The 16,652-nt window shown below is 44.3% G+C and overlaps 1 protein-coding gene across 3 annotated transcripts in view; it reads left to right on the forward strand.

Annotated features, from left to right (window-relative positions):
* Nucleotides 1–16,652, forward strand: part of tgfbr2b (transforming growth factor beta receptor 2b) — a 63,284-nt gene that overhangs the window by 7,214 nt on the left and 39,418 nt on the right. For all 3 annotated transcript variants that reach the window (XM_083636183.1, XM_083636185.1, XM_083636184.1), the window contains exons 2-3: nt 5,403–5,556; nt 7,009–7,202. In XM_083636183.1, the coding sequence (XP_083492309.1) occupies nt 5,403–5,556; nt 7,009–7,202 (348 nt within the window). The remainder of the gene's footprint in view (nt 1–5,402; nt 5,557–7,008; nt 7,203–16,652) is intronic.

Below are 16,652 nucleotides of genomic sequence, written 5' to 3' on the forward strand. Positions count from 1 at the left end.
ATTCATAATTGAACGTGTCGTGTGTCCAAACTGCACTGAATCCGACACATTAAACACATGACAGTAGCATGGATGCCTATCTGCAGTCACATGACTGCCAGACAGAAACACATGACAGTAGCATGGATTCCTATCTGCAGTCACAGGAGCACAAAGAAACATAAACTTTCAATTATAGTCCCTTCAGGAGCCATTGAGTGCACATTAATGACAGTGCAGCACACCCACACACGCACCCACACTTCCCCGCTTCTCCACTTGCCTGTGCCGCTCTGAGGTCACTTCATTGTGTTATCAACACTGACAGGCCAGGCATGGAAGCTGCTGAGGGGAGAGAGGTTCTGGATGAACAGAAGTCGTACTAAAGAGAGAGACAAAGCCATACCAGTGCAGGCCGTCATGCACAGTTACCCTTTGCCTGTCACTGTCTGCACTGGTGTGATCTGGTGTAGCTTCAAAGGAAGGGTTTTAACGCCATGCAATATTTCCTATCATAAATCCAGAAGCGCAAGTGATGGGAACCGAAGGTGGGTTTCTTTTTAGCTTTCTCATTGTTTTTAAGAGGGCGTAAGACCAAAAACTATAGCTAATGAAAAGCTGCCAGTTTATAAGATCTTTCAATGTCTTAATGTTAAATCAGTGTTACAGTACATTACAATACAACAAAGTTGAATCAACACCAGAAAAGACCAACTTTAGTTCACTATCTGGAGAGAGACGGGGGGGGGAGTCAGCTCACTTACATACTGTAATTCAACCCCTATTACTCACTTGAATTCATTCAGTCTCTATGGCACTTCACGGCACTAAATCGCTAGGTTTTATTTGTCTCTGAGGTTGTGTGTGGGTGTTACTACTCTGCTATTTCACGCTGTCTGTCCTGCCCCACAGCACAGTCCGCGTGGGAGAATGTGTCTTGAAAGTAAATTAGCTGTGCTTCCTGTTAAATGAATAACCCAGCTTATGGGGACTGTGATCAGGTATCACGCGCGCGCACCCACACCCACCCACACACACACACACACACACACACACACACACACACGTGTACACACGCACACACACACGCACGCAGACGCAGGCACGCAGGCACGCAGACCCGCACACACACACACACACACACACACACACACACACACACACGCACGCAGACACACACACACACACACACACACACACACACACACACAGACGCACACACACACACACACACACACACACACACACACACACAGACACACACACATACAGACGCACACAGACAGACAGACGTGTGTGTGTGTGTACCAGCATCTTTCTGGCCCAGACTGAGATTTATCTGACTGTGACACATTGGCCTCTCAGACGCTCTGTCTTTTGTAATAACTATAGTACTCAGGTTGTCTTTCTGTCTGCTCCATGTTTTGTATTTCTGTGTTCGCTGCGCTGCATACTGCACAAAGACTAATTCCTCATCTTTAACATGTTTACTTACTATGGCTATTAAAATAATCGTGAATTGTGAATCTTGAATGTAATCATCTATCATAATTTTGGATTCAACGCACCCTACCGCACTGCGAATCCAATGCAGCACGCACCCTACCGCACTGCAAAACCAAGGCAGTACGCAGCCTACCGCGCTCCAAAACCAAGGCAGCATGCACCCTACCGCACTGCAAAACCAAGGCAGCATGCACCCTACTGCACTGCAAAACCAAGGCAGCATGCACCCTACCGCACTGCAAAACCAAGGCAGCATGCACCCTACCGCACTGCAAAACCAAGGCAGCACGCACCCTACTGCACTGCAAAACCAAGGCAGCATGCACCCTACCGCACCGCAAAACCAAGGCAGCATGCACCCTACCGCACTGCAAAACCAAGGCAGCATGCACCCTACCACACTGCAAAACCAAGGCAGCATGCACCCTACCACACTGCAAAAACAACCAGCTCTCACAACTACCCACTGTACCCATCTGGCTATTTAAATCGATAACTGAACTTAACATGAAGGAGAAATGAAGATGGAAAGGGATGGAAAGTCACATTTCTAATACAGAATAATAGTGATTTTATCCCACTCAAATTGTCTTTGTGGTTCTGCTAAACATAGCAAAACAATTTACAGTTAATTAGCAAAGATCTTCTGGAGTCAACAACACTTAATGTTTATTGTAGGCCTATATCATTTAACCTTCATAGTCTTGTCACAATTGTTGATGACATTTCTAATGCATTCTAATAATGCTAATAATTATACATAAAGTAGGTTATGTCATGTTTTGTTTTCAATTAGCCTACATTTATTGGTTTGACTTCACATTTAGATACTTGTCCATTCATCATTCCTACTTCCAGGAAAAACTACAGCAGTCATAACAAATAGATTTAGACCACGTTTCACATCCTGTATTTGATGTATGAATAAATGAAAAAGAAGAGAGGATTTGATATATCTATGATCCCTTCAGGAAATGCCTTTTGCATAGTCAGTCAGCAGACATTTAGAAGATTTGATGGGGTTTTTTGTGTTGTATTTCAAGTGGTTTGATCTGGAAATATGCTGTAACTTGGCACAGGAAGCCTATTGATTCACTTGTGGTTGTCTGTGTTGATGGTTTTGTGCATAGCTGGTTTCCATCCAGCGTGTTTGAGGTGGTCGATCTGGGTATATATACAGTGCAGCTCGGCATAGGTGTTGACCCGGTTGTGGTTGTCTATGTTGACAGTTGTTTATAGTCCTGACCTGGTTGAATTCAGGTATAGCGGATGCTTTCATGTGTCTTCACCCTCTTTTATGTTGTATGCTGTATGTATATGTGCTGCTGATGACATGCTGCAATGTGTCCACGTGGCCTATTGGCCTATCTAATGTGGGAAAACACTGCAAGCTTTCTCACAGATTTGTTGGACGATTTAAACACAAAGCTGCAAAATCAGTGAGCTTTTCAAGTCTGACAAAATGTTGCAAAAAATACACAAATTATCTGCAATAGTTGTAGCATTTTCATCAGCTGGGTTAAAGCAAAAAAGAGAATACTACATTGAAAAAATATCCATGAGAAATTGGAAAGACTATGGGCTCTATCTTCCAACAGGCACTATCCCCTAATAGCGATTGCGCACCTGTTTGCGCGTGCATTAAGGTACGGAAGATAGCACTCCGCCTTGCGCCGTCCGCCAGGTGTTCTGCCGAGTTTTGCTCCCCCGCCAATCAGCAAAAAAAAGCATCCCCACCTCACGGGAGCATACTTGTAATCATTTATACAGAAATGTAACTGTTTAAAAGTGATATCATTGTCTGTTAGACGTGACCTCCCTCCCCATTTCTAAGTTAAAACAGCCCCGAAATATGTTAGGGATGCAATTCTCGGCCGGGATGCGGAAAGGTTCACGGCAGGTGTCGCAAGCGCCAATTAGAGCCGTGCCAAAAATCATCTGCGCCCCAAAATGCCTGCGCAAACGGGATTTGGGCGGTCTTAACTACCAGAATTATTCACAGGCGTGGCCAGGCAAGGCTGGGCATTACGTCAATCAAAACCAATCAGATTCCCGTCTCGCAATGGTTTGTTTGCGCGAGGCATGCAATATGCTGTAATTATCTCCATGCGTAATAGAGTGTACTCACTCATGCGAGGACAGAGAGAGCTTATTGACAGATCATCTGTGGTGCCAACGAACCTCCGGCTTATGAAGGTAGATAGCCTATGTCCATTGTCCAACACGTTTTCTCAATTCATTTCCCTCTTTGCGATGTGATAAAAGTTTCTCAGTGAGTTATAGTTGATTGCCTCACTGAATTATCTGCTAATACCCAATTTTAGCAGCATAATTTGATGTCTTGGCGTGGCAAGGCTGTGGTAATGACATATCCAAAACAAATTCCACTTTCCACTGCGCAAATACCTCTCTGCGCTGGGAGCACAACGGTAATCTCCGTGCAGCGCACCCAGTGCAGAGAGGTATTTGCGCGTAAGAGGTCCTTTTCAAAGTTCTTAGCGCAAAGTAATTGCACGCTGCTGACGATAGCATAATGCCATCTATCACCACATTTTAGTGCTGAAATGCCTGCTTTGGCTTGTGGCAGCCAATGCCCAGTACAGTTATCACAGGCATGCGCTTGTGTCCGCCCCAATTTGCATTGCGCACGGCGTTAAATGAGCACAAACGCTAAAATATCGCTTTTGGGAGGATAGAGCCCTATTTATGCTATGTCTTAATTCAATCAACAGAATAGAGCTACAATGATTAGTCGATTAATCGATTAGTCAATCATCAGAAAATCAATCCCCAACTTTTTTTTAAATATAATTGATTAATCGTTTAGAAAATAGTACAACTCTCTCGTTCCGGTTTATAGGCAGTTTTAAAGAACCAGAATGAGCCGTGTGTGCTGTGATTAGCTTATTTGGGTAGTTATGTTCTAGCTAACTCTGATTGTTGTTTTTTGTCAGACCTACAACTAATAAAATTATAATGAAATACTATGTATATGTGTGTATTGACGGTATTGATGATCGGGCTTCCCTGACTGGGGTTTTGCCAGACATTTCATTGTGCAGATACCTTTTATATTTTTTTAACTCGTTATTTGCACTTCAGTATTGCACTTGTCGTCTGTTTTATTAACATGGGGGCGGCTTTAGCTCAGGAGGTAGAGCGGGTTGGCCAATGACGCAAGGGTTGGCGGCTCGATCCCCGCTCCCTCCCAGCTGCTGTCGTTGTGTCCTTGGGCAAGACACCTAACCCTCCTTGCTCCCGATGGTGTGTAGGCACCCTGCGTGGCAGCCTGCCGCCATCGGTGTATGAATGGGTGAATGTAGACTACCTACTGATTGTAAAGTGCTTTGGATAAAAGCGCTATATAAATGCAGGCCATTTACCATTTAACATGTGTTTGTACATGTATGTTCTGGCTGCAGTATGGGTGTTACCCCAAGACAAAGTTCCCACCTGTGGGACAATAAAGTGAATGTTGAATCTTGACTACAAAATACTACCTAGTACCTACTGCAGTGAATGTGAATATTTTCTGGTTTCTTTAGTCTTCTACACTACACTGATTATCTTTGGATTGTGGACTGGTGGTCAGGACAAAAGAAGACATTTGAGGATGTCATCTTGGGCTTTGGGTGGAAAGTGATCGACATTTTTCACCATTTTGTGACATTTTCTAGACCAAACGAACAGATATTTTTCCGTTGTTATTTATTCCATAATTTCTTTATCAACAAAAAACATTTCTGCCTCAAGCCAGTATATGTTTTTTGGAATAATGGAACTGCTACTCAAATTTGGTGTTTCCATGCAGTGTTTCTTATTTGATACAACATCATCATTCGCATCAAAATACTTGCATGAAAACCCATCATATGACAGGAGGGATTGACCTGTTCCTCTGTGTGTTCTCCTCCCAGCCGGCATGCTGCCCCATGGGTCCATCGAGCTGAACCAGCTGTGTAAGTTCTGTGACACGGAGCCTTCCTCCTGCAACGGCACCGGGACCTGCCTGTCCAACTGCTCCATCACAGCCATCTGTACGGAGAGCAAGGAGGTCTGTGTCGCTGTCTGGTACGTAGACTAAACCTGCCAGCCTGGGTCGGTGTACAGCCCATCCTCACAAGTCAAACGACAACATTGGTCAATTTTCAAGGTGGTTAAAATGACCGATGTGAACTCGTGCGGTCTTGTGAGCAAGTGCATACGTGCAGTGCACACGCTAGAGTCAGGAGCTGTAACCAGGAAGTACCAGGAAGCGGCGACCTCTGGTGGTCGTTTAGGACAGTCTGATATTGAACTAGGTCACTGACACCTAATGGGCCATTTCCACCGCAGGTAGTAGCGCGGTCCCGCTCCGCTCGACTCGATAAATGGTCTCATTCCACCGGTAAAAACTGTCCCAGCCCGGGTTGTATTGGGGTTGAGTCGTGCTACTTTTCGTACCTGCCTCGTCGGGGTTCTATTCTGTGAACCCGGTACCATACGGTGACGTGAAAACATTGTTGACGACTGATTGGTCAGGCAGAATCGTGTTTACTCTGTCTATCTACTGACTGTCAATGCAATGCTGCATACCAGTTTAGTGGGCTTACCTTCTCTTCTGTTATGTATATTTCCATCAGTCTTTTGTGTTGCTGCCTTCGCCTCTGGTGAAATAAAATCGTGGCGGTGGTTTCAATTGTCTGAGAGAGAAAAAAGTCCGCTGCTCAGGAAGCTCCTGTAGTAGAGTGCAGCGCTCCGCTAGGCCGCAGGCGGGTCTTTGGTGAAGCCGCGGTCTTGCCTGGTGAGAGGCCGCCGGGGTACAGGCTTCACTCTGTTGCGCCTCTCCCGTCCGCGCGCAGCGCATGCCTGTGAGTTTGACTAACTACAAAGTGATATCCATTCTCCTGGCCGATTGTCACATTTGCCCATGTAGGTCATTTAGAGGCACCAGTATTTCATAAACAGTTTAAAAGTTCTGTGGATGGATTTAATTGTAACGTTATGTTATAGCCTACTTCGGCTATTAGGCGGAGGACAGATATGCGGTCGCTATGACGACCAGCTGTGGGCGGGGGTGGGCGGGGGTGGGCGGGGGCAGATGATCGGCGGTCGAAGCAGAACATCCATCGGGCCGAAACGAGTAGAGCCGACTGGTGACGAGCTGTGCAGGGCAGTAAAATGTGGTGGAAATGAGCCATAAGTGTGAAGGGGGGGGATTGGTCAACCATAACGTCCTTGTCTTTCAACTTCCTTGAGAGACCCGGTTCACATCCCGACGTGTTCCATTTTTAACCGTAACTCAAACCATAACCCTAACCAAGTTGTTTTAGTTGCCTAAACATAACCAAGTTGTTTTAGTTGCCTAAACATAAACCAAGTTGTTTTAGTTGCCTAAACATAACCAAGTTGTTTTAGTTGCCTAAACATAACCAGCAAACATGCTATCATAGATTGCTGTGAAGCTTTGACGTTATATCTTTATCACTACCTCTCTGCTCTGTCTCCACCTCTCTTCCTCGCTCTCTCTCTCTCTCTCTCCAGGAGGAAGAGAGAGAACAGCACGTTCACAGTGGAGACAATTTGCCACGACCCCTCCAAGCCGCTGTATGGCGTTCTGCTGGACGACTACAACAGCTCCACCTGTGTGATGAGGGAGAAAAACACCACGCACGGCTTGGCTCACCTCTGCTCCTGCAGTGAGGAGGAGTGCAATGACAAGATGTCCTTCCACCCCAGTGAGTAGCCTACCACTGAGAACCTAAAGCCCAATTTATACTTGGTCTGTCGACACTTTTGAAACCGTCGCAGACAGAAATGAGTTTTTTGTCGAGTAGTGTGTCGGAGTAGTGTCTCCTACTCTCCTACCAAGTGAAATTTCTAATGTTTCTGACTGCGTCACATAGTGTCGCACAAGTGTGATTTGCTAGATAGAAGGCACGTGCGGTTGACTTCCTTTTTTTGGTTTTCGCTGTATTGAAATGAATATTTTATCAGCCTGTCCTTGATGTATGATTTCGTGAAAATCACAAAGAAGACCGTGACCAACTTCCCAGAGAGAGAGGAGGTGAGTTGTGTGGTTGTGTGTCGTTATATGCGGCTGCAGCCAAGTACGTTATCTTGCCTGTTTATGTCCGACGTGGTTTCACTGTAGCGGTTTTATTACTGCATGAGAGCCTGACGAGTCTGTGAGCTCATGTTTAATTTGCTTTGACAGTTGGGAATTGGTCTGACGATGTCAGGCTAGACATAAATAAACCAGCATACAGGTTTTTCAACTTGGCATACTTGGCTGTCTGCACTAGTTCTACTATAGCGTTCTCTATGTCGAGTGTCACGTGACCATTGAGCCAAGGAGAACGTTCACTGAACCATAAATGCAGCAACATGAGTGACATTTTCTTTTTTGTCAGCGACCATGTGTTGAGCGATACTAATATAATAAGTATAAATTAGGCTTAACACCCTCTAATGGGGACAACACTATGTTTGGGAATTCATTCAGCTGCTTAAATGTGTTTGATACAACAGATACTGTACGGCGGCCATTTTGGACACTCAAAGTGGGAAGCTCTAGCCAGATTGGTATATAAAGGTATATAAAACTACTTCAACACATAAGTGAGCATGTCAGATAGTTATCAAATTAGCTACCAATTACAGGAACAACAACCAAAGACTGATTGAATTTAGCAGGGAAGTTAACTTAACTAACCTAGACTAGACTCTGGTAGCTAGCGATGATGAGTCAAATATATTCAAACGTATATCCTACCTCCAGATTTTTTAGGTCCATTCTTAATTCCTAATCTTGCTGGTAGAGTTTCCGAGGCTAGTGTTCAATATGGCCACCGTGTGAATAAGGTCGATTGCCAATAGTTGAGTTTCCATCCAAAGGTAGGCCTACTGTATCATAAAGGATGAGGATGAGGCACGGTAGGCTAGAAAGGAGTGCGCATGCTCTGTTTCTAGTCTCTATAATGCATGAGCACAATCATAAGACATTATAATGAATTTATAAGGCTTTATAAAACTCTTTATAAATGTTTATAATAATGCATGACAACGTATAACAAGGTTTATGAAGTAATATAAGTGGTGAACATAATCTATTATAAAAGGGAGCAAGTGGGCAATGTTCTCTGTTTCCATTTTTGTCCCACTGATGATGTCATAGGAGGTATTGTGACATCACGGATGATGTCATCGGTAATGTCATAAAACTGATGATGTCATCAGTGATGTCATAAGAGCAAAATAATCTTATGACATCAGTGATGATGATAGGCACTGATGTAAACTAAGAAACCTGCTTGTGAGAGCCTACCTCCCACCTCCGACCCTGCCCCACTTCTTACAGTCTATCCCTCACAGTAACTACAGATGCGGCAACTGCACTCAGTGTAACTTCACACACAAAGCCACCACTTTTACTCATCCACGTACAGGAAAACCCTTTAACATTAAAGGAACACTCCGCCCATTTTCAACCAGCTTTGTATCATTAGAACATCAGTAGTATATCAGAAAACTGTAAACTGTTTTGAAGTCTGTCATTTAATTTGACAGTTATTGAGTGTTAAAGTGTGGACCAGTGACATCACTGGTCCACACTAACTCAAATTAATAACTCATTAACTCAAATCAACTCTCAATAACTGTCAAATTGAGTGTACTGATGTTCTAATGATACAAAGCTGGTTGAAAATGGGCAGAGTGTTCCTTTAAGGGGCACACACACACATGTAAACTTAAGGGCAATAACATTTTGTGAGCAACACACACACACACACACACACACACAGACGCGCCAATAGTGCAGGCAAGGCCACGCAGCCGCCAAACTGCGCATGAGACCGAGCTGTGTATGCAAGCTGCAGGGCCACCTCGGTGAGCTCCAGGGTGCTCTCACTTTATTTAAGGGTTAGGGTTAGGGTTAGTCCAAAGTCCTGCTATAGCTTATAATACTTTATAAACCTTGTTAGAAGTTGCCATGCATGCATGATTATAAACATTGATAAAGACTTTTATAAAGCCTTATAAATGCATATAATGTCTTATGAATGTGCTCATAATGCATTAGACATGAGCTTCATAGTGTTAGTGTAAAGGTAAGGAAAGGTTCATGTACTTTACATACAGGCATAAAACATGAGAACAGAGGTAATATGAGCAACATAAATATAAGAATATTGACAGAGTAATGGAGCTATACTCCTTCCTCATACCTAACTCAACCACTAACTGTAAATGAGCAACCAAATGCAGCAAATGCATGTGTGCATCGTCTCTGTCTCACCTGCCTGTCATGTTCTCTATCTCTGCTACATCGTCTCTGTCTCACCTGCCTGTCATGTTCTCTATCTCTGCTGTGTGCATCGTCTCTGTCTCACCTGCCTGTCATGTTCTCTATCTCTGCTACATCGTCTTTGTCTCACCTGCCTGTCATGTTCTCTATCTCTGCTACATCGTCTCTGTCTCACCTGCCTGTCATGTTCTCTATCTCTGCTACATCGTCTCTGTCTCACCTGCCTGTCATGTTCTCTATCTCTGCTGTGTGCATCGTCTCTGTCTCACCTGCCTGTCATGTTCTCTATCTCTGCTGTGTGCATCGTCTCTGTCTCACCTGCCTGTCATGTTCTCTATCTCTGCTACATCGTCTCTGTCTCACCTGCCTGTCATGTTCTCTATCTCTGCTACATCGTCTCTGTCTCACCTGCCTGTCATGTTCTCTATCTCTGCTACATCGTCTCTGTCTCACCTGCCTGTCATGTTCTCTATCTCTGCTACATCGTCTTTGTCTCACCTGCCTGTCATGTTCTCTATCTCTGCTACATCGTCTCTGTCTCACCTGCCTGTCATGTTCTCTATCTCTGCTGTGTGCATCGTCTCTGTCTCACCTGCCTGTCATGTTCTCTATCTCTGCTACATCGTCTTTGTCTCACCTGCCTGTCATGTTCTCTATCTCTGCTACATCGTCTCTGTCTCACCTGCCTGTCATGTTCTCTATCTCTGCTACATCGTCTCTGTCTCACCTGCCTGTCATGTTCTCTATCTCTGCTGTGTGCATCGTCTCTGTCTCACCTGCCTGTCATGTTCTCTATCTCTGCTACATCGTCTTTGTCTCACCTGCCTGTCATGTTCTCTATCTCTGCTGTGTGCATCGTCTCTGTCTCACCTGCCTGTCATGTTCTCTATCTCTGCTACATCGTCTTTGTCTCACCTGCCTGTCATGTTCTCTATCTCTGCTACATCGTCTTTGTCTCACCTGCCTGTCATGTTCTCTATCTCTGCTACATCGTCTCTGTCTCACCTGCCTGTCATGTTCTCTATCTCTGCTACATCGTCTCTGTCTCACCTGCCTGTCATGTTCTCTATCTCTGCTGTGTGCATCGTCTCTGTCTCACCTGCCTGTCATGTTCTCTATCTCTGCTACATCGTCTTTGTCTCACCTGCCTGTCATGTTCTCTATCTCTGCTACATCGTCTTTGTCTCACCTGCCTGTCATGTTCTCTATCTCTGCTACATCGTCTCTGTCTCACCTGCCTGTCATGTTCTCTATCTCTGCTACATCGTCTCTGTCTCACCTGCCTGTCATGTTCTCTATCTCTGCTACATCGTCTCTGTCTCACCTGCCTGTCATGTTCTCTATCTCTGCTGTGTGCATCGTCTCTGTCTCACCTGCCTGTCATGTTCTCTATCTCTGCTACATCGTCTCTGTCTCACCTGCCTGTCATGTTCTCTATCTCTGCTACTCTCGCTCTCATTGATTCATTCCTCCTTGTTGACATCTTCTCAACCCACCCCCTCCTCCTCCTCATCTCCTCCTCCTCCTCCTCGTTCGTCTCTCTCTGCCTCTTTCCACAGACACAAGGAAAGTTACAGTCATGTGTTTTGTTGGCATGGAAAGCTGCTTGCTTGTCAGAGGTTGTGGGGCGGGGGCGGGGGGACATTTTGAGGTTGTCAAGGTTGCTAGGGTTACTATGTAGTGGGCTGATTGAGTGAGTGAGCGAGCGTGCATTGTCATAAACAGGAAGTGGAAAGAGGTGTTTGCACCAGGCGTAAATATCAGTGAGGGGAATCCTCAGTATGGTCACATCAGTGTTGCGTGCCACCGTGCCAGTAAGGTGCTCTGTCATGTTTCACTGTTGAATGATAAAAGAGTAGAGTCCGCACACTGGTAGCTGCTCCCAAATATTTCATTAGAGACCACAAAAAAACGTGTGACGTTTCGGGGGCAAAGCCCTTCCTCAGACATGAAAAAAGCGTAAAGACACACCCCTTAAGTACCCTCACAGGGGTCACAGGGGTCACCTGACATGTGATACATAGATACATAGAAGAATTAGAAAACATACAATACACAATTCAACCAGTATAGATAATAGTCAAACAGATTGAATATCACATAAAAAGAAGTATCAGGTCATCATACCAATCAACCATCATAATGAAATGTAATATCAAGAAAGTGTAATTTAACTATTAACTCATTGAGTGCCGATGACGTCGATCGGCGTCAAAGTAAATAGTAACGTTGAGTGCCAATGACGTTGATCGCCGTCAAATGCGTTTTTTGACGGTGGGACGTGGATCAAAGCCTCGTGCATCTCCTGTACAAATATTGTAGCTATTGAAGGTGTATAACCTATTTTACGGACCCATTAGGTGGCGACAGTGCTCTCCAGATTAGAGAAAGTTGAGGAAAAACAGCAGAAAAAGACCCGTGATGAAAGAGAAACCGATGCATGAGCCAGAGCGGCACAGATTGCTCTGGCTGGAGTTAACGTTAGCTGCGAACAGCAGCCAATCCGCTCCCACAAATGAGCCCCTCTGTCTCTGCTGCATAGTTTCTCCACACGATTAGCCGCCAGAAAATAAAACCAAAGCCAAACCATTCTCATGAGAATGGTTTGGCTTTTCAGTGTCGCGCTGGGAGCCGGCGCACAAGGCTGAGCGCTCCGAAAATAGACTGGGTGCAGCGCACTTTGAAACGCGCAGCAGAAAGCCTATAATCGGACGCAGCTTCATCCCAGCTCTCACAACCGAAACCCCAGAAACGCAGACGAACTCAGCGAGCCCCATCCAGACTCCCCCGACGAGCGACCGCCATCCGAAAGTGGATCCGCAGGCAGCAGAGCCTGCCATAGCAGGCAGCAGAGACTCGCCTGACACACGCAGCAGCCAGCAGAGCGAGCAGAGCCACCAGAGACACTCCCACGGAGGAGGAGTTTGGAGTTGAGGGGGGTGGGGGTGCTGTTTTATTGAAGGAAATTACTGTTCAGATGTTTCAGGTCAGAAAGTATTAGCTTCAGAGTCAGTGATTTGCTTGAAATGCTTCATTTCACAAAAGGCTGAATATCTCAGCTTCTAATTTGAAACGTCTGTTTTTGCTGAAAACAACCTATCTTCTCCGGCTCATAACTAAAGAACGGAAAATGGTATCAATAAACTTTTTTTTGCTGATGATACAATAGAGTCTCCTCGTTCTTTGTGCGTGTTCGGTGTTTACATAGTAATATCACACAATATTCTGTGGGCCTCGAGAAATCACTGAAAACGCTCTGAAACTCTGGCACTGGGAGCGTCCGTTCTCCAAAAGTGGCTGGCACTCAATGAGTTAAGAAGAGGTCTCTACTACTCTGAAATTGTGGTAGTGGTAAAAAAAAATGAAGATACCACAGCTATGAAGAAAAGGGTGTAAAGCAAGGTTATCAAATATGGTGTAAAAACACATTAATGGAGAAATACCACAGGAATGGATAAAAAACACACAGTATAGAATAGAGATGACTCCAGACAGAGCAGAGGCTAATAGTCATTATAATGTGGACATAAAGAGATGAACACACATAAGCACACCTACAAAAGGACTACAAAAATGGCCGTAAGGTGAACTCTTTGTTCAGCCCTTTTGGGGCCAGATTGTCCAGGGTAAAAATCCAAAAGGCCTCTCTTTTAAGTGACAGAGAGTTGATGTCACCTCCATGTACAGGGTGTTTAACAAGTTCAATGCCCAGATATCTAATAGAAGAAACATTATGAGAAGCTTGTGTGAAGTGGACAGCCACTGGACTTCTCATGTCATTGTTACCAATGTTGGATCTGTGTTCTGAAATTCTGGTGGTCTGGTGGTTTTGCCTATGTAGGTGAGGCCACATTGACAAGTTATCACTCCTTTAATGTTAAAGGGTTTTCCTGTACGTGGATGAGTAAAAGTGGTGGCTTTGTGTGTGAAGTTACACTGAGTGCAGTTGCCGCATCTGTAGTTACCATGAGGGATAGACTGTAAGAAGTGGGGCAGGGTCGGAGGTGGGAGGTAGGCTCTCACAAGCAGGTTTCTTAAAGGGACAATCCACTGAAAAACAATGCTAATTTATTTTGCACATAATCTCACACATATCCGAAAAACTGCAAACCGTTTTGCAGACTTTAATTTAGTTTGATAGTTATTGAGAGTTGATTTGAGTAAAGTTGTGGACCAGTGATGTCATCCATGCACAAATAACATCACTGGTCCACAACTTTATTCAAATCAACTCTCAATAACAAATTAAATGAGCAAAATAACTCAGCATTGAAAATCGGCAGAGTGTTCCTTTAAGTTAGGTGGTCTCTTATAGACGATCCGAGGTGGTGTGTCGAGGGACTTAAGAGCTGGATCAGATTCTATAATGTGCCAGTATGTTTCACTGTTGCCTCTCACCGTGCTGAATGAGTGAAAAAAACTCTCTTGTGTGTGTGTGTGTGTGTGTGTGTGTGTGTGTGTGTGTGTGTGTGTGTGTGTGTGTGTGTGTGTGTGTGTGTGTGTGTGTGTGTGTGTCTGTGTGTGTGTCTGTGTGTGTGTGTGCGTGCGTGCGTGCGTGGTTTGGTTTGGTTTATTTTGGATCAAAAATACATAAAAGCATTACAAATTTACATTAATAGTTAAAAAGAAAGTACACAATATGTAAATCGAAGAATAAAATGATCCAAGGATAGCCCAGTGAAGCAGCTTAAAGTTACAAACTAGAAGCCTGCTTATTTCCATTGGGGTCCTTCAAACATCAAAACCTTAGTATTACACAATGTACTTTATAAAAGAAAAACAGAAAAAATAACTGTCTATCAATGACATAAAATATACATCTGGTATATACAAATGGGATCTCAGCGAAGGTGTTGCAATTACTGTCTAGTCAACATCTCGTTTTTCAGATGAGTCTTGAGAGCATGTTTAACCCATTGATACCTGGTGCAGCATTTGCGTGTATATCCCTCATTTGTGTGTGTATCCCTTTAAGACCGCGAACCGCCTGACGCGGTTCACGGTCTTAAAGGGATACACAGACAAAGGTAGCAATGGGTTAAAGACATTCACAGTGTTTAGGCCTTGCACTGAAGCAGGTAAATTATTCCAAAAGTTGATAGCAGTGTTATGAAATGAGGTTTGGGTTTGGCTTCCTGCAATAGGTTTCTGAATTGAATATTGGGCAGATCTGGTATTATAGGAAAGCATTTCACTTGTTCTTACAACACCTTCCTTGAGATAACCAGGGCTAAGGCTGTTTAAAATGCGATATATGTGACACAATTTAAGTTGCTTCACCCTTAAATCAATCGGTAACCAACCAAGTTTATTAAACTCAGTAGCGCCAATATGAAACCTATTGTGAAGACACATCTTATGGTTTTGTTCTGTGCAGTTTGGAGTTTCTGTTTAAGATTTGCCTTTAGGCCAGAGTACCATACACTGCAACCATAGTCATAATGGCATAAGACTGGATATAGACTGGAGGCAAGTAATTTCAGAGAACTAGCATTAAGAAACTTCTTGTTCCTGTATACAAATTTCACTCTAGAGTTAACTTTACTAATAACACATTTGCCAGTATCTGTGTGTGTGTGTGTGTGTGTGTGTGTGTGTGTGTGTGTGTGTGTGTGTGTGTGTGTGTGTGTGTGTGTGTGTGTGTGTGTGTGTGTGTGTGTGTGTGTGTGTGTGTGTGCGCGCGTGCGTGCGTGCGTGCATGCGTATGTGCGTGTGTGTGTGTGCGTGTGTGTGTGGACCAGCCACGCTGGAGAGCTCAGACATGTGGTTTCCTGTCTGTGTTTAACTCAAATCAGAACCATCTCCAGGCAGGCAGCACATGGTGAACAGGCCACAACACCTCTGTGGTGGATGACAGTGAAGTAGACTTAGCGGCTGGGGGTGTTGGTTTAGACTGGGTTGTCCTCTCCTCTCCTCTGCTCTCCTCTCCTCTGCTCTGCTGCACTGTAGGCGTCGGCTGGGTGGCCTGCAGGCGGTTAAAAAGGCCGGCTGACCTGTGTTCAAGCCCATGGTTGGAAAACATCCGCCCTGCTGGAGAGTCCTTCAGCAGGACTCTCAGATCCAGTTTCACTAACATCGCATTGAGACTTTGAGGGCAACTTGCACCAGTTGAGTTAAGAGCACAGGCTTTTTCCCTTTTCATGAAGGAAGTTCCATAAATCAAGTTGTGGTGCAAACAAGCCATCTAAAATAGCACTGAGCAGAGAAATTTAGATAGAGGAGGAGGACCAAAATGTGTGACTCATTAGCCAATGAACAGCCGGGAAGGGGTCTCGCGCTACTTTTGAATGCTAAAATAAAGCTGATAATGTACAATTTGATTCTAAAAAAAGAAAACCCTTTCAAAGTACCGTAAATTCCGCACTATAAGCCACACCGGAGTATAAGCCGCACCTGCAAAATTGCCTGTTTGTTACATATATAAGCCGCACCAGACTATAAGCCGCGGGTGTTTTAATGGTATTTTTTTTTTTTTTTTTTTTTTGTGTTTTAATGTTTAATTACCATATGTAAGGGTTCATGCACAGAGGGGATTGTCGGGAAAGAGATGGCTGTTTGAGGAAGCTCCCATTTATTAACATTTCAACAAAACAACATAACAGAACACCACCTGTGTTTTTTTTTACAGTGCACACAGTGTCCGCGGTGTGGTGAAAAGAGGGCAAGAGAGGAAATTAAAACAGAAGTGGATTTATAGTTAGAAAGAGTGCTAAAAAAGAGAGATTTTTTTTTTTTTTTTTTTTTTTTTTTTTTGAAAAAATCCATAGATAAGCCGCACCGGACTATAAGCCGCAGGGGCCAAAAAAGGCCAAAAAACGGGGAAAAGGCCGCGGCTTATAGTCCGGAATTTACGGTACACTACAAACTGTCAATTTTGCTG

This window comes from Poromitra crassiceps (genome assembly GCF_964638095.1).
Source record: "Poromitra crassiceps genome assembly, chromosome: 1".
Taxonomy (NCBI): domain Eukaryota; kingdom Metazoa; phylum Chordata; class Actinopteri; order Beryciformes; family Melamphaidae; genus Poromitra; species Poromitra crassiceps.